General features: G+C 42.8%; 1 protein-coding gene across 4 annotated transcripts in view; it reads left to right on the plus strand.

The window, feature by feature from the left end:
* Positions 1-21,998, plus strand: part of ABL2 (ABL proto-oncogene 2, non-receptor tyrosine kinase) — a 46,437-nt gene that overhangs the window by 13,293 nt on the left and 11,146 nt on the right. For 2 of the 4 annotated variants that reach the window (XM_017815697.1, XM_017815699.1), the window contains exons 2-5: positions 18,078-18,248; positions 18,960-19,255; positions 19,884-20,156; positions 20,895-20,979. In XM_017815697.1, coding sequence (XP_017671186.1) covers positions 18,078-18,248; positions 18,960-19,255; positions 19,884-20,156; positions 20,895-20,979 — 825 coding nt within the window. Of the gene's footprint in view, positions 1-7,978; positions 8,228-14,174; positions 14,281-18,077; positions 18,249-18,959; positions 19,256-19,883; positions 20,157-20,894; positions 20,980-21,998 lie in introns of those variants that run through there. The other 2 variants (XM_017815698.1, XM_017815700.1) reach the window with 2 other exon arrangements.

Raw genomic sequence — 21,998 nt, forward strand, 5'->3', positions numbered from 1 at the left:
AGACACCTAAGCAGGAGAGATGGTTGCCAGCTAGAGGGTTTGGAAATAAGTCTTACCAGAATACATATCCTCATTGGAAAAACATCACTGCATCTTGTCACAAATCTGGAGAACAATGATCTGAATTTAGCAAAACCTCGCTGTTGGGGATGAGATGCTCATGCTGCTGTTTCCTGACTGCCTTTGTGACTAAAGGAACAGACACAAAGGTGACGTGTGCCCCCTCTCAGCTTTGTATGGTAGCACTCAGAGAATTTTAAATGTGAACAAATAGTCCTGCACACCTCAGGCCCAGTCTCCAGGGAGTAATGCCGGGCCCTTGGAGGAGTGTGCCTGGGAGACAGCTGCACTGTTAGTGTGTGTGTGTGTGTCTGCCAGGGCCTGTGCTCTCCACAACCATCCCCACCCCAGATCCAGACAAAAACAGGAGAAGAATCTCAACAGCTGCACAAGGTTCAGTTTATGAGTCTTAACTCATAAAGTTAGGAGTTGTTCAAAGTGTTTCTTTTCATAAATCTCTAAGGATGGTTGTAAGGGCCACACACCCCTATTCAGGTTGTCAGGGTAATGCTAATGTCTTTATAGAGGTGGAGTTCTGATGGTCTGAGCCTGAACCCCCTAAACATAAATAATGCTTATATAGACCTTTGTTTCTCTATGCTCTACCAGCACGTTCTCAGTTCTCCTTCCCCTTTTCCCCTGCCCAAGTTGCACATGCTCATTTTTCCAGTTGTATTTTTTCCCTGAGAGTAGGGTCCCACCCTCACGTGATATACTGCTCTCATAACATTGGCAAAGGGCCCACCAAAGCTGCTGTGAGACCTCCACACCCAGACCTGAATATTTGCTTTGCCAGTTTAAAGGAACAACCTGTATTTTATGTATTTGTCTTAGATTACAGCAGCCACCTTCACGTATTAAGAACAAAGCCGAGACTGTCAGTTTTCCCATTATTCTGTTTTATCTGTCACTGCGTAGGAAGCCCTGCCCTGGCTTTTAGAAGTAAAATCATTAAATTCCATGTAATTTATTTGAGTGAGTCATTTAGTTCCACTTCTGTTGCTGCAACATCTGCCTATTGTGTATAATGTAATTTTCCCTTAATGGGGCCAACAGTAGCAGTACCAGTAGTGTGAAGTCTCTTACAAATAATCTGCCTACAATATTAAAAAATATTCAAAAATACAAAATTTCCAAAAGACTCACCAGGAATTTTCAAAGTAAGAATACTTGCATTATTTTTTTTTTCTGTGATGGACAGCTGTTATGAGCTGATTTAGGAAATACTTGTTCTTGAACTAAACTTATACAGGATAGAACCTACTTGTATCCTGCTCATCTGAATGAAAATATGATAAGGCTGAATGGATGAAAACTGGTCAGAAAAAGAACTTGTCCCCACCACACTGGACTTATCTGGTTTAAGGGTGTCTTTTAACATGTATTATACTTCAGTGCTCATTGAGTTCTTGGCCTTGGTGGCTTTGTACCATGTTAGACATGGTCACACCTGCAGTGAAGAACTGATGGTAACCCAGTGCCCAGAACAGCAGCTCTGCACTGCTAGGTGGGAACTAAAAGTTGGATAATCAAATGCTTTATGACACCGATATTTCTGCCAAAAGAGTTTAGTTCTGTCAATTAATCTGCTGGTCTAATTTCTCTAGTAATTAGGAATGGAGTTCTTACCCTGGTAATCTTCCACTGTTTTTTTAATAAGACCTAATTCAAATACTGATGTGTTACTGAACAGTCACGTTTGACATTACTAAGAAGAGGACATGCCATCTCAGATTAGTCAGACCTTCTGAGGGCTCATTTCACTTGCTGCATTTGATCATGACAACTTGGTGTTTGCCATTACTCAGTCTCTGGCGTCAGAATCTGAGGTGTGACCCTGCCTGTTTCATTTACTCTTTTTTTTTTTTTTTCAGTGAAAATGAAAAATCTTGCTCCATGCAGGTCTCTGCTGGATGTTCTCCAGGCTCTCATTTTTTGTACATCAGTCACTGACTTGTGTGCTGTTCAGTGGTTTTCCCTTTTTTGGGGCACAGTTCATGATGAAAGCATGGCCTTAAGGGGTGTTGGCCCCACAGTCTCTGCTGATGCATCATGCAGGAGCTTCAGCATCCTTGCTGGAGGAGCTTAGGTGTGCTGGGTGCTTCCAGTTTTCTAAATTTCAACTCTTGGTTCAGTTTTTCAGGGATTGACCATGCAGGCTTTATAAAAAAATTAACACTGTTATGCTTGTTTTTGTGGTTTATTTTAGATTTTAAGAGACTTGGATCTCAAAGCAATAATAGGTCCATATTTCCTTGCCTCACTTCTCTCACTGTTTTTGACAGTTTTGGCACCTGCTCAGTTCCATAACCAACCCAGGAGGTTGTTACTTCTAAACAGCTGATGCAGCTCAGTTATATTGACTTTTAAGTGCTTAAAGTAGCTTGAAAGCAGCAGGAAGACTGTTTGTGGCAATGATGTAGATGAGCAGGAAACATGTCATTAATTCTAAAGACCCTTCAGATAACTTTCAAATATTAATTAGCCTATGATTCTGTTAAGTCCTTCTAAGCTGAAAGGCACAGCAGCTTGCAGTCTGGAGTTAATGGGAACTGCCTGTGGATGCTCCGTGCCTTGCCAAAAAATAACTCTTGGGCTGAGTAGTTTGCCTCAAGGGTACTTCTTCCTAAGAAATTTGCAAGTTAAGTAACATGTCACAGCAGGGTGGAATTCCAAAAGAGAAGTGCCCTAAAAGGCAGGGTTTAGTGGCATCTCTGGAAGCTGGGAGTGACTGTCTTGCAGTAGTGCCATGTAAGAGGTGTCCATAAAGATGAGATGGAGAAGCCCTTGGCTGGAAACACAGTCTGCACGGGATGGTGAATGTTCAGCTTTCTAACTACTGTGCTGAGGAGAGCTATGGATATTTAAATGTCTTTAGAATACAGGATTGCCATAGGTAACTATGTAAATAGTACTGTAACTAGTAAACTACTGTAAATAGTAAAAATGCAACTGTAAGATCTTCTCCCAAGCTACCAAAAGCTTGGGAGCAGCTTTAGTTTCCAGTACCTGGAAATACGAAAGAGAGAAGGCAGAATCCTGTTCCTCTGCTGTTAGAGGCAAAGTCAGAACTGAGGACAAGTTCACCATGATTTTGGTGGCTCAGGTGGCTGATTTGCAGTAGGTTTGTACTCTAAAAGGCTCAAGAGAAAATGTTTTAAAAGGGGCACATGCAGGACTGCCTTTTGTTTTGGGATTTCCAACTTCAAGACAGCACCTGGTGTGCTGGTACAGCCCAGTAGTGAGCCCTGGTCCTAAAGGAAGCACTTGGTGTAGCTGGCTCCTGAAGGGATACAATATGCCCTGTGTAATCCAAGCAGTCAGCTGTCCTGACAGCCTATATAGGCCAGCAACAACTGGGAATGTTTTTGTGTGGAGTGGGAGGAAGAAGGAATGAGGTGGAACTCTGTTGAATTAGAAAAAAAAAAAAAAAGATACCTTAATTGAACAAGATAAAGGGACCTTTCTTGGCCTTGCAAACCAGAAGATGTGGGGATGCTGGAAGTAAGTTGGCACAGTCAGACTTAAGTCTCAATTTCAGTTCAAAATTTACATTTCCTAGAACAACACTCCTAAATTAAGCAGTTTTACATACCTCCTTTAAGGCAGCTGTATGGCTCAACTGGCAAAAATCTTGCCATGAAACTAAAGGCAGTAATACTCTTTTGTCAGAGATCTTATTTCCCAGTTTAGGTTAAGTCATCTTTCACTTCATTAATTTCCCCATTCCTTGATGGTGATAGCAGAGTACAGATACTACTCCTCCTGTGGGCTACAAGTACTCTGATGAGCTGTATGAATGGCTTGATTTCTCTGATTTGTGTCTTTAAGAGATATTTTTCTTATCCACACATGCCCTGTATCACTGATAACTCCTGTCAACTTGACTGGCAGTTTCTGTGCATTTCTACTTGTCTGCTGCAGGTGTAAAATCTTTTATCAGTGCCACAAAAGGCAAGGTAATATTGGTGCATCCTCCTAGTCGGCAATGTGCTCTACTCCTTGGAAATGCATCTATCTTACTCTCCACAGTAATCCACAAAAACTGATGTTGTACCTGGATGCAATTTAGGAACTAACCCGTGCTTTCCAGAGCCAAAGGAAACGAACCGCTGAGTGAGCCGCAGTGTTACACCTCCCACTGGGAATTTCCAGCCCTTTCCCTCTTCCTTCCTCCCTCAGAATGTATATATATAGTAAATAGGCTAAATTAAGCACTGGGGGAGGTGGCACCCCAAGGCAGGAGCAGTTCCAGAGGCTGAGTCGCCTCAGTTAAGAGCAGCTGACAATGCCCTGACCAATCCTCTGAGCATCCCCGTCGTACCACCACCGCCCTGGCAGCGGGGGAGACGTCTCAGACAGCTATGCTGGTATTAAGTGGGAGGAAGGCTCTTTAAATAACTACCAGTGGGTCCTGTTCCCTGAGTGTGTCAACACAGAGTTGTTGTTTTACCCTCTGAACAGGAAAAGAAAAAAAAAAAAAATCAGTCAAGGAATTGTGTGGCAAGGAAGTGACAAAAATGAGATAATGTTCTTTGGTTTTTCTAGTTGCTGGATCTTTTTAGCTGGTGGCAGATACCTCCCTTGTCATGTTGCATTTCTATTCATAAACCTCCAAGCAACAGATGAAAACCAGAACAAAAGAGGAATAGATTTGCTAAAATCAGGGGAGTATACTCTTTTGAACCTCCTTACTGAGTACTCTGAAAGAACACTTGTCTGTGTTTTGATTTTTGAGTATTTGCATTTTGAGGGGGCTAAGGCAGCATTGCTCCCTTCCCCTCTCATTGCTGATCTTCCCATGTGGGTAAGTTACTGTGCATAATCCAGGCCTGAAAAGCCTGCCTTACTCTTACAATATACACTGTCTGCCTCTCCTTATTCCAGATGAATAGCAGGTATTGTGGTGCCAATTCTATAAAATGGGATTTAATTTAGTTAGGGTTGCCTCACAGCCCATTATTATCCTAGATAAATCCATACAACTATTTTCCTCTTTCATATTTTCCCAGCACAAGGAGGGGATGTTGGCAGTGTTATAGAAAAACAAACCATTAATTTTAAGGTTAGCACTGTAAATTGGCAACAGATCTCAGCTCTTGTGGGGATTTGTCTTTTGACAAATTATTAGATAAATCTGAAATTGCAACTACCTCCTTTATGATATTTATTTATCTATAGATCAGATTCTATCCTTGTAGCCTGATCTTCTTGCTAGCCTAATTTGAGGTTATTCTAAGCATTTTCCATGCAATTTCTGCTTTTTGAGATGGCCATCATTAACCTAGTCAAAAGATGTGGCCTAATGTTTCTGGGAAATTAAGTCACTCCTTTCCACACTGTTGTACTTTGTTTGCTTTTCTTTTACTGCTCTGAAAACAAATTAGCAGAAACAACATCGTCTGTGGGATGTTTTTGCTCTGTTGGCATCCAGGCACAGTCAAGTTTCCCATCTCCTGGCTTATTTCTCCCTAGAGCCAATTATACTTTCTTTAACCAGTCTTCTAGTTCAGCAGTTTCCTTTGCAAAGTCATTTTTGTCTTTTTTAAGTGCTCCTCACCTTAGGATAGCAGTGTCTGCTGATTTAACCACACCATGCTCTGTACTGAGCACAGGTTGTAGATATAACTTGTTGGAAGATATCAGTGGTTTTGCTTAGTGAATAGGTGCTAGAAATGAAGCAACTCTCAAATAGGAATAAAGTCTTTTACTCAGCTTTCTAACCTTCCTTCAATTCACCTGTTTCTTAATTAAAAGCTGCTATCAGGCTATGACAAATGATGTGAGGAGGAAGAATGCAAATGGCAAGTGGTAAACTTGCTAATAAGTAATTAAAGACAGACTTGCAGGAGATTGCAGGTTGGAGAAGTGTTCCAGGGTTCAGTATGAACATGTAGAAGGTGAGACACAGAGGAAAATGGTTCTGGCTTTGTATGTGAGGTACTCAGCTCTGAGCTTCCCAGTGTGAAATAGAAATCAGTCTTTGAGCTGTGGTAATCATGACAACATTTAGAACCATAGTCCAAAAAGCAGAGCATTAAGAATAGAAAAATATGTAGTTGTGCTACTGTACAAAGCTATGGTTTGTGTCCTGCATGTCATTCTGATCTGTTTTTCTGGAGGGCTGGGTGGTAGAGCTAGAGAAACTCAAAGGAGGGATGCTTAAAGGTGCCCAAAGGCAACGACATCAGACTGCCTAAGAGAAACCCTTCAGCCTGGAGGAGAGGAGGCTGAGGCAGAATAAGATAAAGGCTTATAAAAATCACAAATTGCAGGAATGGCACCAACAGGTAGTGAGCATTCAGGATTTGCCCTGTAAAGACTGAGGATCATCAAATGAAACCATGTGTCCTGTTCAGAGCAGGTCAGAGCCTGTTCTTTGTTCCACACCATGCTGGTAACACGGCAGCAGATTGTTTATGGGGTGAGTTTGGTTTGCAGTGCTTCAGACAGCAACTGGGCAAGAGAGGGGAAGGAGCCTCTTAGGAAGTTTAACTACAACACCACCAGCTCTGGCTCAGAAAGACCTGGAGCTGCAACATGTTGGAGGCTTGGGAGGTGTTCTGGAATCACATCATTACCCTTTCCCCAGGCAGTGGTGACAGGAGGATGCTGGGCTGTGTGTGACCCAGCACGGTGGTGGCTGTGTGCCTGAGGAATCCCAGTTGTCAGCTGGCTGACATTTGACATTCTGAAGTGTTCTGCTAAATCCGAGGGGCAGGACTTGGTTGTCCTGTCATACTTCCTTTAAATGTTCCATAATTTGGATGTTAACAATCAAGTAGTACTTTACTTCCTAAAAGATAATCCCAATGCCTGACTTTACAGTAGATGTAAAGCATCTTTAGTAGTAGACAGATAAAATGCATGTTTCTCTCTTTGTATCTCAGCTGCATAAAATTCCTTCAAGTTTAATATATTGGCTAGCCTTACCTCCCTTCAAGTAACTTTTTTAGGAGGAGTGTTTTTCTTTTATTATTCTGTTCTAAAAATACCAGATATACTGAATAATATCCATCACAAACCTACTAAATTTGATAAATATTCTCAGTCCAGCTCCACTTAACTTATTCATAATCTTTGTCTATTCATTTACATTTATCTTTCTTTTTAATAAAACTGATTTTATTTCTACACTAGCAAGTCAAACAGTGACTGTAGCTTTGATTACTTTTAAGGAAGAGAAATAACTACACATACAATACCCCTAAGAGCTACAGTAATTCTGCCATAACCCAGAAAGGGTTTTCCAAAGGCATTATTTCAGTGAGTACATTCCTGTCTTAATACTGAATTCAGACACACGAGGGCTGAGCACTGCTGTTAGATTTGGAAAAGCAAATGCAGTGACACAGCCTGAAACTGCAAAGCTGTCGGCGCTGGGCTTGGAATTCTCCCTGTGCCGAGGCTGGGGCTCGTGTTTCCCTGGTTATCCAGCAGCTGTTGGGAACGGGCTGGTGAATGGAGCCCCTTGTCTGGCCCGTGGAGCCAATGACAAGTGTCTGGGTTTCCCAACGGGAAGTGGCCCAGCAGCCAGGAGCTAAGTTTAGTGCCATGGATTTGTTTCTCTGACTTCATGTGCTGCCCCCACAAAGGGAATCAGCCCATAGGGCTGAGAAGGAGCAAGACAACTAAACCTCCCTCAGCCAGACTCTGGGGCTCTCCTGCCAAGCATCCACATCAGGAGTTTTCCTGGTTCTGAAGTTAACAGCACAGCATGCAATTTTTGGGCAAGTATTCACGCTAAAGCTCGGCTTTTTTTGGAGGAGAGGAAACGCTGGTTTATTTTCTAAGACAAATATACCTCAAAGGAGGCAAGATCACAAGGGTATTTTAGTCAAATGAAGTAAATATTTTAAAAAGGACCCCCCTTCTTTGTTCAAGAGAAGAAAATGGCTGTGGACGATGGTTTGAACAGCATACTGGTTGCTGACAAATGAGGTTGACAGTTTGGTGATTTATTTTTAGCTGGAGAATTTTTTTCAAACAGAAGTACTGTGTAGCCTTGGCAGTTGCTGCATATTCGGTGTGGGTGGATGGAACTGAGAAACTGCATCTGTGCTAACAAGCTTTTTGGGATTCCATTAAAAAATTAAACTCATGTACTGGAAACTGAAGCTGTATCAGCTCACCTGGGGAGCTCTGCCCTCCGAATATCCTCCAAAAGGTAAGCAGTGCTGCCTGCCCAGGGCACTTGCAAAATACTTAATTTGGGCCTCAGGATATGACATCAACTCAGATTTGGGCTGTTAGATTGACATTATCTTTCTCTCCTGAGATGGCAAGTCGATGAGTTAATCTCTGTCCTCTCCTTCAAAGTTTTCCCTTTAACTGGAAAGGCTAAAAATAAATTTCAGAAAGGCAGCTGAGAAACAGTTTAATGTGGTCATTGTTCCAGGTGCTGAGTCTAAGGAGAATACCTAATATACTGTAAGACTTCCAATAAGAAGTAGTTATGTCACTGGGAAAGCAGCTTGGACATTTATGTCATGATAGCTCAAAGGTCTGGTCAGTTGGTGCGTTACATCTGCAAAATAAACCTCTTGCCAGCTCAACTTCATGAGTGTGGATATTTCTTGCTGCCTTAGGGATTGGCTGAGCCATGTATTCAAGGAGTCTTTTTGTGGAAGAGCTCTTACTTCAAATGTTTGTGTTAACACTGGGAGTAAATAGCTACTTATTTGATTTCCTTAGAAGTAGATAATATCTTGGCTTTGATGTGGCCAGTAGTAACAACTCCTCAGGAATTCTATTGGAGTGAAGTGTAATCCACATTAAGCAACTTCTCTCCCAAAGTACTGATTTAAAAAAAGTGCTCAATGACTTGCTCTAAGTTGTCATGTTTGGCCATCCCACCTTTCCTGGAGAAGGACTGGGTGACCTAATCCTCCTCACCCTTCACACTGGAGAGGTTTACTGGAACTTGCCACGACACAGAAAGAATGTCAAACAGACTTTTGAGCTACAGTTTCCCAGTCACCTCTGTGTGTCCCTTCATTGCACTCCTTTCTCTAAAGCCATCATTGGGGGAGTAGTTGCTGTCCACTGTAGGCAGGATTCAGAGGAAGAGACTGGAACTTCAGTACTCAATGGAAAGAGGTATGTGATCCAGAGCATCAACAGCTGCTGGTGTCTCTGCTTGTTTCTAGATCCTCCCAGTTGTAAAGCTGGCATGCTTTTATAGGAGCTGAGAAAATCCTTAGTAATTAAGGGAATAAGCTTTTTGATGCAATATTTAGGATTTTGCAGAGGTTACATTTGTAGATTTTTGGTACTTAATTTTAGTTACATTAAAATATCTTTCTTTGAGAATGTGTTTTTTTTATTATCTGTGGTGCTGTTGGGTTTTGGTTCCTCACCCAGAGGCACATTTAAAGGAGTCAGACTGGTACTGTGGGTGGATTCTAGTGCTTCTGACTATTCCTAATATCTGCTACAAGATATGTCTGTTGTACCTTTTAACAACTGTTAGGTTCAGCTTTCTTGTGCTCACATGAGTTCCTCACCCTAAAGTGTTTTTTTAAATGCATCTAAACCCCTGCATCATTTTGCTGGCTGCATTTACCCCAGAATTGCCTTCCTGACAGAGTTCTGTGAGGACAGAAAATCTTAAAGGTAATGAGAGCCAGACAATTGAGTTAACAGTGTTGTACTGAACACAATCAATACTTCATCTACTTGGATATTCTCTCTTAAAACAGAAAAGCTACCAAGTGCTTCAGTAGATGGTTCACTCACAGCCTATACATTGATCTATAAAGAGATTTACGCATCTTGCATTCAAGGAATGAATGAAGATTTTCTAGTGAAGACTTTGGAGCTTAAGCTTGATTTATTTCATATGGATTCTGCACCAAAAAGCTACCAGAAATGAGTAGAGGAAGAAATAGGGAAGTGCTGCATTAGGTTGATAACAGGAGAAATGGTTGTGTCACTGACATCTGAGCAAAGAAATGGGCTGAGGGACACCTCTGTTTCATAATATTAATACCAAAGGGAGGGGATAACTGGTACCAGGAAAACAGAAGACAGGGTTCTTTCTATCAACATTAGTTTCTTATTTTTTTTTAAATCTCAACATAAGTAACAGCTTGTGAAGTTCACTAGACAGACAACATCTTGAATTCTTCATACACTGGTATAACTAAATCAATTGAGATCAATTTGTCTCTCCTTCTACTGACTAAAATTCAGTAACATCAACCCCCCAAACCTTGTTTTCCCTTGGATTTTTATGTCAAGCTAGCCAAAAAATACATCTTCTAGGTAAAGACCCACTGCTTTAACCATTGTATCAGCACTTTATGAAGTTGCAAAATAAATCTGTTCCTAACAGGTGAGGTGTATGGAGAACTTTTAGGTTCTTCCATATATTTCTCATTCTGATACCAAAGGCCACTTTTATAAACCTTTTCTATGTCAGATATATTTTGATAATTGAGGCAAGACAGTGCTACCAGCTTGGCTTGAAATATTTCCTTTTATATCATATGAGCTGTTCATGATGCAATTTTGTCACTGACTCTGAAGTCTCCTCCCTTTCTGTCTCTCCCAGACTGGTACCATAAATAGAAACCCATTCCTTGCCCATCCCAAGTTCTTGGCTCGGAGTTGTATTTCTTGGCTTTACTCAGTGGGTTGTTTACAACACTTAAGCCTTGCCCCACTCCGTGGGAGGCCCAAGGACTAACTATGGATCTGTGCTTTGCTCCAGCAAACCACCTTATTAAGAGTCTCGTTGCTGCCGGAGAGGAACACCTAGGAATGGCATTTAGTTAGTGCCTGCTTTTTACCAAAGCCATATGTGAGCTGTCTGACCCCTTTAAACTGGTGTTTTTCATGGCCACAGAGATGTCAGCAGAAAGACCAGGTGGTCCTTTTGGGTAAAGGGTGAAGTCTGTTACAGGGTAAAGGAAGTTCATGCTGCTTCCATGCTACCACATTATTAGACAGCAGAAACTTGGCCTGTTCAGCACTGGTTTGCTTTTCAGAATGTAGTTTGTCTTGGGTATTTTTGGTTAGTAGGAAGCGCTGAGACTTGGCTTCAGAAACAAGGCTGCTGTAGAACTTGATACTGTTCCAATCGTGTCAGCAAAATAGGAAACCCAGTCGCTGCTGTGTTATCAGTTTTGTTTCCTCATATTCATTAAGGCAGAAGTCCTCCCACTAACAAGCCAGTTAAAGATCTGAAAGTGCAGTGATGCAACATGATGTACGTTTTGAATGTGAAATGGAAAATACCAATTATACCAGTAGTTGTTATGTACCTGATGGTCTACTTTCCCTGCCCCGAGTTGACCAAGGCCTGTTCTTTGCTAGCCTTAAAAGCAAGCTCATAAAATGAGTCTATCTATAAAGTAGCATCATAGATATTTATATTGGAATTTAGTTTAAAGACTCAGTGGTGAAAATAAGATGAAATAAATGGCATATGCAAGAATCTGGAGGGCCTTGTGTTCAAATGTCCCTATTGGATAAAGGGGCATGGGAGAAGACAGAAGATCACTGTGTGTGTATATACACAGACATAGACACCCTGTGGTGTTTTGATGTAAAACACTAATATATCAGATTGAGACTGTTTGCAAGGACCAGTATTTACCCTATAATCCTTCCTTTGTCTCTCTCCCTTCCATTGACAAACCAGTCACTTTGCCCTGTGGCCAACACCACCAAATCCTTTTCAGAGCTATATTTTGATTTGCACGTTCTATTCTTTGATTAAGAGACACTGACAGTTGGTTCTGAAATTCAAAGTATAGCAAGTTTTTTAGTAGCTTCCTGAACTATGCATTTCAAAGTAGCATAGTCAGCAAGGTTTCCTTTTATTCAACTTTTTCCTACTGCTGGAAGAACTAGAAAAATGGTTCTAAATGGATGACTTAAGTCGTACAGGAAGGGTAGCCACTCTCAGGAAACACCTTTGAAGGGCACCACAGGGAACAGTGTAAGGAGCTGGGAAGAGCTGCTGTGCCTGAAAGGTGGATTCTTCCACTGAGGAAGTTGAGTGTACTAGAACTAAGATTTTATATTGTGCACTTACTGTGAAGGGAATAGGAACAGGATGCAGATGTGGTGGATGCAGATGTCAGAGTGATGGCCTGCAGCATAAAATAGCTATCTAGGAAAATCAGTTGTAAAAGAAATAATGCTCATCTAGAAGCCAGAAAGATGCTTGATTTTCTTCTGCCTGGGTGCATTTGACAGGATCTTATGGACTGCTGTGCACTGTCTTTTCCAGTGGGAAAACCTTCAGAAAGGTGCAGGCACAGAATTACCCTGTTGCAGGAAACTTAATGTTTCTCACCCATTATGCCAGTGCTGGCAACTACATGATTCCCATCAGGAGCTTGTTAACACACCAGCCAACCATTAAGCTTTGGCTACAGACTCCTCTGACAGAGGCTAAAATTGATAGGACAGGTAGGGATATTTGCAAGTCACATTAATCCAGTCTTTCTGCTAATTCTTAATTGTTCCAAATACCAGTTACTCATCTGTTGTATTTTAACTAAGAAGTAAATGTGATATTTTAGCTAAGGTTATTTACAGCTATTCATCTAGCCACAAATCCATACATACCCTTTCCTGGTACCTTTTCAGATGAAAATGTGTTTGTCACAAAACTTATCCACGTGTTTCTAAGGCTGTGCTGTCTTTCTCTACAGATTCTGATTGTTCTTTGTGTATTAACACATACACTAAGCTTAGTGCAAGTGCCAGTGTCATTCAGAGTACTTGGACCAAATAAGAGGGCAGAAAACAGTAAACTGCAATAAGCAAAACAAAGAGGGAAAGAGAGAAAAGCCCGGGAGCTTTCAAGTAAAGGCATCTCAACCTCTGGCTACTGGGTAGTCATGCTGCAGGATTCACTGAGCTTGGTTTTAGAAGAGAAAGAAGAGAGGTCACCCACTTCACAAAAATTCAGGACACCTGCATACTGTTCTTCCTAAGGTATTTCTATGTCTAGTTAATTTTTCCACACACATTAGGTGCTGGTTGCAGGGGAAATAACTCTTGTCACAAGCCACATGGGGAAAGCAGCTCCTCATCGTCACAGCATATCCACAGTTCCATATACTCTTTTTCCACATCCACAGCCTAAGAAAATACAAATAATTGGAAGAAGCCAGGTTGCCTACCTTTAACCTGATTTATGTCCTCATCACGTGGTCCAGCTGCCCTTCTCACAGAATGAAGTTCGTGGATTACAGAAGTGCTGCTTTCTTGCCTTGGTGGGCTGCACCAGCTCCTCTCCCCCTGCAGAGACCAAACCCGACTTCCCTTTCCCTGCCCCCTTTTATACCCCTCTGCAGGCCCACCACCCTCCCAGGTGAGAGACTGCCATGGGGAGTGTTCGTTAACCCTCCCACATCCACCTGTGTGGAGGAGCCTGTGCTGCTACAAACCAACTCTGCTGGAAAGCTAGGGCTTTTAAAGAATTCATCTAACAGATCTTGGGTTTTTGAGAGGTAATTTGATGGGGCCCTTTTGGAGAGCTGTCCTGAGTGTTACTAATGAGCAAATACGCAGCTCAGACTGGGTGCACTGTATGGGCCTTGCTTTCTGTGTCTTTCCAAAATCCTGACACATCCAAGAGCATTCACGTGTTCAGTGCTGGTACCTCTCTGAGATGTGTGTTTTCACTAACATCCTTTCCTGTTGATTCACGTAAGCAGTGCTCCAGGAATGGTATGTGGAGTGGAAAAATGAATCAATCTGGGCGGTCCCCGTAACGGGTGATCTGTGTTGTAATTTGTGCAAAGGAATTTCTCCAAGGAAACTGTTTGCTTTCTTCCCAAACACTTTGTTGCCTAACTCTTAGTGGAACAATCCTCTGTCTCCGTAGCTCATCTCAAAATCGTTTCAACTTGCAGCCCAGTCCCCACATCCTCTGTTTGCTCAGCATTCCCTGGAAAGCTCCACCCTCATCCCAGCTAATAACCACGTTAACCCACAGCTCGATTTTCCCAGTCTCTCCTTTGCCCTCCTGGGAGCACTTCCTTTCCCACTGGCCCCAGCCTTGCGAGCAGCTCGTGGAGGCCTCTGTGCTGGCAGTGGCAGCCCAGGATTTGTCGTGCCAAACAGCCTCCTTGTCTGCTGGGAAGCACATCATGAGCGTGGGGACAGTCCTCTTCCAGTCCAGCAGCTATGGCAAAGAGGGGAGGCTGCTCTGCTGCCTCAGTGAGGGAGCCTCCGAGCCTGCCAGGAGCTTCTCAGGTAGGATGCTCAGGGGTGTAATCCTCTCCTGTCCCTTTCCTGTGTGGGAAAGTTCCTTCAAGTGTGGGTCCTTTCAAGTCTGTCTTTGTCTTGTAGTATGAGACCAACCACAGGCAGATCTGAGATTGCCAGCTTTTACTGGGATTTTAGGATTATTGAAATGCTTCTTTTCTACAAGCAGTTAAACTGTATTTCAGAAATAGAGGCCACTTCAGCACTTAATGTGACTCTAAAATTTAAAATTTAACATATTTGCCTGCTATAGGATTAAAGAGATTGGTAATTGAAGTGTTGGCAGCAGGGGTGGGGGACAAAACACCCCTTACATGTTGGCTGAATAGGAAAAGCATTCATATCTGGAGAGAGGCAAATTGTATTGTGGGAATAAAGGAAAGGAAGGAGAGGGATGAAGCGTAACCTCCTTGCGTGACCGTGTTTTACTTGCACACTAAGTGATGATGTAAGTTTTCCATTGTATAGGAAATGATAGTACACGATTTATGGTCAGTCTTGAAAAGGAGCTGAGATAAAACAGAACTTCCCAGCTCATTTCCTCCCTTCAGGTGCAGACAGAGCTTGCAGACTGCTCAGCTGGGGGGGCATAATTTGTGATGTGCTTTGGTTATCTCAGTTTCCTTAACGACATCTGTACAATGATCACGTTCTACTGACCTTCCACAGCCTTATGTACTGGATGGTGTAGATCCCACACCGTACAGAGCAGCGTGGTTATTATGGAATAATAGCTTGCAAGAGGTACTTTTATATCCAGGTAAAATCCCCTTCAGTAGGTGTTGGGTAACCTTTACAGTTATTTAAGCATCCAAGTCACTCTAACATGAAAGTGAAGGAAGTTAGTGAGACACGAACTCTTAAAAGCATTTGATTTTTAGGTAGTGTGATTTTTGGGTGAGCACTGTAGCTAAGTGATTGAAGCTCCTCATCAAACATTAACTTCTGCTGGCTTTTTCTGTACAGCAGGTGGGTGTTAAGAACTTGTGCCAGCCTGCCAGGCATTCTCAAGGAAGTGATGGTAGTCCCACGTCTGCTTTGACTCCCCCCCAGCCAATCCAGCACAGCCCCAGCCGTGTTTCTGTGTGGGCAGAGCAGGTGGAATTTCTGCTGGCTTTGCCTTGGCTGCAGTGGGCTCAGCGTGGGCAGGGGGCTGCCTGCAGCACCTCTGGAGCTGAGCTGGCACTGGGCTGCTTCAGGATTTCCATGGATCCATGGATAAACACTTCGTGCTGTCTGGGGAGCAGGGTGCTCACTGAGTGAGTGTTTCTGGCTGGAGAAAGAAACTTAAGGGGTGCTTTGGTTTAGAATAAATGCTTATATTTTTGTTTAAAGCCTTGCATATGTTGGCAGATACACACCAAGGTACTTCAGAGCTGAAAGGTCGGGTATTTTTTGGAAACTGCCTACTTTTGTGTTTGCTCCTTAGCAGAGATGCCTAAGTCAGAGTTCTCATACAACACATTTGACGTTGCTTAAGGCACTGAAACACTAACACAAGCACTGTAGGAGAATAAAGAATGTATTATTTAATTAAATATGTATTTTTACTCCATAAAGAGAGCTGGGTTTAGGAACTGGTGTTCTTTCCTGGAGCTTAACAACTGGACATACATATGCACACACCCAGCCCTAAAAAAATAGTGGGATGTTGGCAGCCATGCTGTAATGTAGGGGGTGAGCATTGGGATTTCTTATTTTCTATGACACCACCCAGTCTGATGGGTTAATATACTGTAAAACTAATTGCAGTTGATAGTTAGGAATAAGAAGTGTATGTAAATATTGCATCTGCAGGCAATGCAATCAAGGAACTGACATTTTGGTGGCTTAATCTCTAGTCCCTTTTGTTCATGCCAGGAGAACCTTGATAGAGGCTATTTTGGCAAGGCTTGGGAGGTGTATAATTAAGTAATGGCAGGATGAACAGGTTATGCAAGCAATAGAACTGAATAATTACCAGAAATGCAGTCAAAAGCCACTTAGCTACATGTTTGAAATGAAAACAGAACAAACTTCAACCACTTACTTTCTCATGTACCTACAATACAGTTAAAATTGCATTAGAGGCTGGAAACCCCCCTTATCCTCATTTTCCAGGCTTGAGCTCTGTCCTGTGACACAGATTTGGCATGTTCCTTTGCCTGTTACTTGGCACAGGCCTCTTCCTGTTTTGTGTCTCGCTGACTTCCCAATTTTCCTGTCCTGTATTGGATTTGAGCTCTTTGTTCTCCTTTCAAGTGCCTTATAGACCAGCTTCTGCTCACGAGTGTAAATCTCGGGGGCCTGGGGAAGGGGGTAGGTGACCACAGCACATGTTCTCTCGCAGTGGTCTGACTTCTCAGCCCCTCAGAAACGGGCCAAAGCAATGACTGTAAGGCAAAGAAAGCCTCAGGTATTTTTTTTTAAAGAGAACTTTTTATGTTAAATGCATTTAATGAAATCTCTTCACAGTGTACATTTCCCTAAGTTCAACAAGAGAATTCAGAAATAGGTATTGGGACAGTTACTTAAATCAGTTGTGCCATCAGAGGAAAAATATATACCTTTACACCTTCATGTTTTTTGCTCCCTTGAGCAGCCCATGGGGTATGAAATCCCAACATCGCTCTTTCTCATCTTCATATTGAAGTTCATTCTGCTTCATGTTCCTGAAAAACCTCTCTGTGGATTGGAAAGCCAGTGGGGATCCTCACATAGCACTACCATGAGGTGTTCAGGCAGCTTTGCTTCTTACTACAATTCCTTCTAAAACCCTGTGCATTTAGACTGGTTTTAGTCATCACAAAAACTGTACGGACTTTTTTTCTTTTGTTTACGAACATAGCTGATTCCTCCCCCTGCTTCCTTGTACTAACAAGTTTTCATCACTTGTCCTTTGAAACAGCAAAGGAGGATTGCCTGGGTATTCAGAAAGGCTGCTGCTAAACACCCACCATCACCTGTACTACCTTCTGTCTGTCCCTGGCAGTTTTCCACCTCTTATTTACACGGCCCTGTAATATGTTACAAGTCACCATCATTCCTGTTAATATTGACTCAGTCACTTATACATCTAATTTGTGTCATAATTCAGCCTTACCTGTAATGCTGGTTTCAGATCCAGGCTTGTCTACACCCACCATAGGAACCATAAAGATAGAAAACATAACATTTTGTCATTGAAAGGTTTCCTTCGCTGCTTCATGTAATTTAAAAAAGCACTTTTAATTTTGCACTGATTTTTTTAGATATATGACTGCTTAAAAAATTTTAAATTGAGGCGTATATAAACAGACGTGTATATATAATAGATAATAAATAGAAATTTTATATATGTAGTTTGCTACTTGGTATATAGGTAGTTAACCATCTTTTCCAGCCCCTCCTAGAAGGGACCTATAGAATGAAGAGTCCACAATGTGGGATTGAAAACCACTGATTTAAGAGTCCAGATGTGGTGTTCCCTTTCCCTTAGGGCACAGTATGCTGTAGGAGCTTTGCTCTGCTGTACACTGGGGTTTTGATCTATTTAAATCTATTTGATAAACTTGATCTATTCCCCCCGAGGGTGGTTGGTCACTGAACAGGCTCCCCAGGGAAGTGGTCATGGTCCCAAGCCTGACAGAGTTCAAGGAGCATTTGGACAAGGCTCTCAGGCACATGGTGGGATTGCTGGGGTGTCCTGTGCAGGGCCAGGAGATGGACTCAACGATCCTTTTGGGTCCCTTCCAACTCAGGGTATTCCCTGATTCTATAATTTACAGCTGTACACAGAATAACTGTCTCTTCTGCTCCTTTCCCAGAGGCCCTGCACCGCCCCTACGGCTGCGATGTGGAACCCCAGGCACTGAACGAAGCCATCAGGTGGAGCTCCAAGGAGAACCTGCTCGGAGCCACTGAGAGCGACCCCAATCTCTTTGTTGCACTTTACGATTTTGTAGCAAGCGGAGACAACACCCTCAGCATCACCAAAGGTAGGGCTGGGGGTCACACAGCAGCTGCCAGCCTGGCAACTGAGCAGCAGAAAACAGAAAGTGGAATCCTTGCCTGGATAGAAATGGGAATAGCACAGTTAGGGAAGTTTATTCCCTGCACTGATGGTGGTAAGCACACAGTCTGTCCCTGGCTGGTGCTGGAGGGACCCCTGCCGGGCAGTTTTCCTCGGACAAGCACAGTCCTGCCCACTCCTGTTCCAGGCTCCCCAAATCACTGCCCTGTGAGATACCTGTTGTCGGGAGGGGCAGAGGGAAACGGTGGCATTATGGAAGGTAACAGAACTCAGCACTTTCACCTGGGACAAAATCAAGAATTGAGCATTGCACAGAGACTGTCTGGTCAGTACATATGTCAGAATATGACCTGCTGAGAAGTGTTTCAAATCATGTGTCATTTAAGGCTTCAAGGAGACAAACCTCATCCCTCCAAGCAAATAAAGTCTTTCTAGTCTAAAAAGCTGGAGTACAAGAAGCTTTTTGAGTTCACCACTCTCACTGCAGTAAATTAGGGAGCAGTATCGTAGGTATTCTGTCTGAAACTTTGCTTCATAAATACTTGATGTACAGCAGTTTAGTTATGATTTTTGTTGTTAAGCCACAAACCCAGGCTCAGCTGATGCTGAGTTTCTCCCTCACTGAGACCCAACAGCTTGCACTGTACTTACTTTGCTTTTGTCTTTCTGTTCAAAGGTGAGAAGTTGCGAGTCCTGGGTTACAACCAGAATGGTGAGTGGAGTGAGGTACGTTCGAAGAACGGGCAGGGCTGGGTACCAAGCAACTACATCACGCCAGTGAACAGCCTGGAAAAGCATTCCTGGTACCACGGGCCCGTGTCCCGCAGTGCAGCAGAGTATCTGCTGAGCAGCCTCATCAACGGCAGCTTCCTGGTGCGGGAAAGCGAGAGCAGCCCGGGGCAGTTGTCCATCTCGCTCAGGTACGAAGGACGTGTTTACCACTACAGGATCAACACCACCTCGGATGGGAAGGTGAGGATCTCTGGACAATGCTGCAGGGAGGGGAGATAAGGGTATTAACTAAGAGGTAATCTCAAGTTGCAGGCTGTTAAGGGAGGGAGATGTGAGAGAAAACAGGTCCGCTGGTTTATTAATATAAGAAAAGAAGAAGTGTGCCAAGAGTTTGGTGGTAGCTCACCAAACAGCACTTTGGAGAAGTGCAGACAGTACCTGTCCCAGCTGAAAGTATCTAAGGAGCAAGGCAGCTGTGGTTGGAGGTGGTGATAGCCCTCCACTGGTCCACTTACAATAAGCAGAGCTTTGCTAAGTTGGCATTTTTAACCTAGATCAAACAGTAATACGTTGTGTTGAGAGATGAAAAAACAGGCCTTGTGCTTGGCTAAGAATTCCAGTTTCTAGTCCTGTAAAGCACGAGGCAGGAGGCAGCACAGCTCTTAAGTGATAACTTATTTCTAGCTGCCTTCTGCAAGTAAAAGTCCCACAGATTAATAATCATTTGCCCAACAAGATGAGAACAAATGTTCTAAAGTCTGTTTCTCCAACTCTTTAAAAAGAACATTTTTACTGTACCTGTTTTCCAGTGTTACTGAAAGCTTCCAGCTCCTTTCATTTAAGCAGATTCCTGGTTGTTTCTTGCCAGGTCTATGTGACAGCAGAAAGCCGTTTCAGCACCCTGGCAGAGCTCGTGCACCATCACTCAACAGTAGCAGACGGCCTGGTGACAACTCTGCACTACCCAGCACCCAAGTGCAATAAGCCCACTGTCTATGGAGTGTCCCCCATCCATGACAAGTGGGAGATGGAGAGGACTGACATCACCATGAAGCACAAGCTCGGGGGAGGGCAGTACGGCGAGGTGTACGTGGGGGTCTGGAAGAAATACAACCTCACTGTTGCTGTGAAAACATTAAAGGTGAGTTTTCAGCACTGTTCATTTGGCCACCATTTATGATGAGAGTAAGGAAATGGAAGTATTTTAAATTACACCACCTAATAATATGAGTATGAGAAAATGGAGAGTGCTGATCTGCATTAAGTCCATGCTTCAGAGTAGCTTTGCAGATCAAAGGTACCTTATCAAACTTATACCAGTGCATGTGCTTGGAAACAAGTTGGAATTTTGGCCCAGCAGGAACTGCATGAAATCAGATCTGTAGAAATGGTTACCAGGTTAACTTCCCTTTCTCCAGAGGACCTGTGGAACCTTTAAGAAATTAGAAGAGTTAGAAATACCTTCTACAACTTCTCCTCCACTCCTGAAAAAATGCAGCATCTCCATCTGTCTTTTCTTTTCAAAACCTTCTGTTCGTTTCAACATTAACAACTGCAATTCTGTGTGCTCTCTAAGTAAGGGAGCTTTCAGACTTAATTTTTATAGCTAAGTCAGTGATCCTGAGGGTCTTTCACCAGACACAACAGCTACCAAACAAGCCAGTCTGGCACTGTCTGGGCACTGCAGATCTGTCACCTCACTCTGCTCTGGGCCAGCCAGGCAGCTCTTCAGGGCTGTTACAGTTTGCTTTGGTAAAAGCCAAGACACCAGAATGGAGACAAGGAAGCCATCATTTATATTCAGCCTGAATGTGTGGTGTTAACCAGACCTTGGACATGAAGATAAATGTTCCCTTCTTTTTGCTCTCTATTTATCTAGGAAGATACCATGGAGGTGGAAGAGTTCTTGAAAGAAGCTGCTGTGATGAAGGAGATCAAGCACCCAAATCTAGTGCAGTTGTTAGGTCAGTGACATACGTTGCTCTTTCTGTTCTTACTTAGTCTTGATTTTGGCAAAATCTCATCTTGTTTAAATGCAGTGGCAGCTTTGCTGTACTTATATAACTTTTTGAATCAGGTCAGGTTATGGGGTGATATTTTTGACAGCTTTATGTAATATTGGAGCTAAGAGACACTAATTTTAAATAAAACATCAAATACAGTCACATTAGTAGACAACTTTGCTGTTGAGGCACAACTATGTGTTACATAAAAATTTGCAATATCATCCTCCTGTTAGTTTATGTCCTTGGCCCCAGACATGCTCCAGGGTTCAGTTATCAGGCTCAGATTCCTTCTCTGCCCTATTGAATCAAATTTACAAAATTATTTTCCATGACTTATTTGCCTGAGAGAACAGAACAAAATTGTAAGAAAATTGGAAGTGAAAGGAAAAATTATATTTGAAGCACAACAAATACTGCTCTTTGTACTTCTCAAGTGAGGGACGTTTATAGAATAGGCTGCACTGAAGAGAACAAATTAGTCCCTAATTAAACAGAAGACACCAGATCGCTGCTGCTCTGAGGGACCCTGTGTATCACCAAATAAGTACATGAGATCAAACACCACATGACTGGAAGAAATCCACAGGCTTTACAGCTTGGCTGAGCCCCCTTGTCTCACTGGCAGATGCACCATATGATGATCATTATTAAATAGTCTGCATAGCTGTTAATTCTACATGTACAAAGATTCTTAAGGAGACACCCTAAACCTCTACTAGTGTTTAATTGCTTCTGGACTTCTGCTGCTTTCAGGAGCGGAGCTGTCAAGCCAAGCCTAGGATGAAAGGAGAAATGTGAAGCATGTGAAGGGTTTTACTTACTAATGGCAACTATTCTGTACCCATTTAAAAAACAGGCACAGATGAAGTGTCTGCCCAGCCCTGTCTGGTTCCAGGAGCAGAGGCTCGGAGATTTGTCATCACAGAGCTGCATCTTTGCTCTTTGTGATGCTCAGCATAGTTGTGTTTTACTCCTGC

The sequence above is a fragment of the Lepidothrix coronata genome, unplaced genomic scaffold (assembly GCF_001604755.1).
Source record: "Lepidothrix coronata isolate B3197 unplaced genomic scaffold, Lepidothrix_coronata-1.0 Scaffold52, whole genome shotgun sequence".
Taxonomy (NCBI): Eukaryota; Metazoa; Chordata; class Aves; order Passeriformes; family Pipridae; genus Lepidothrix; species Lepidothrix coronata.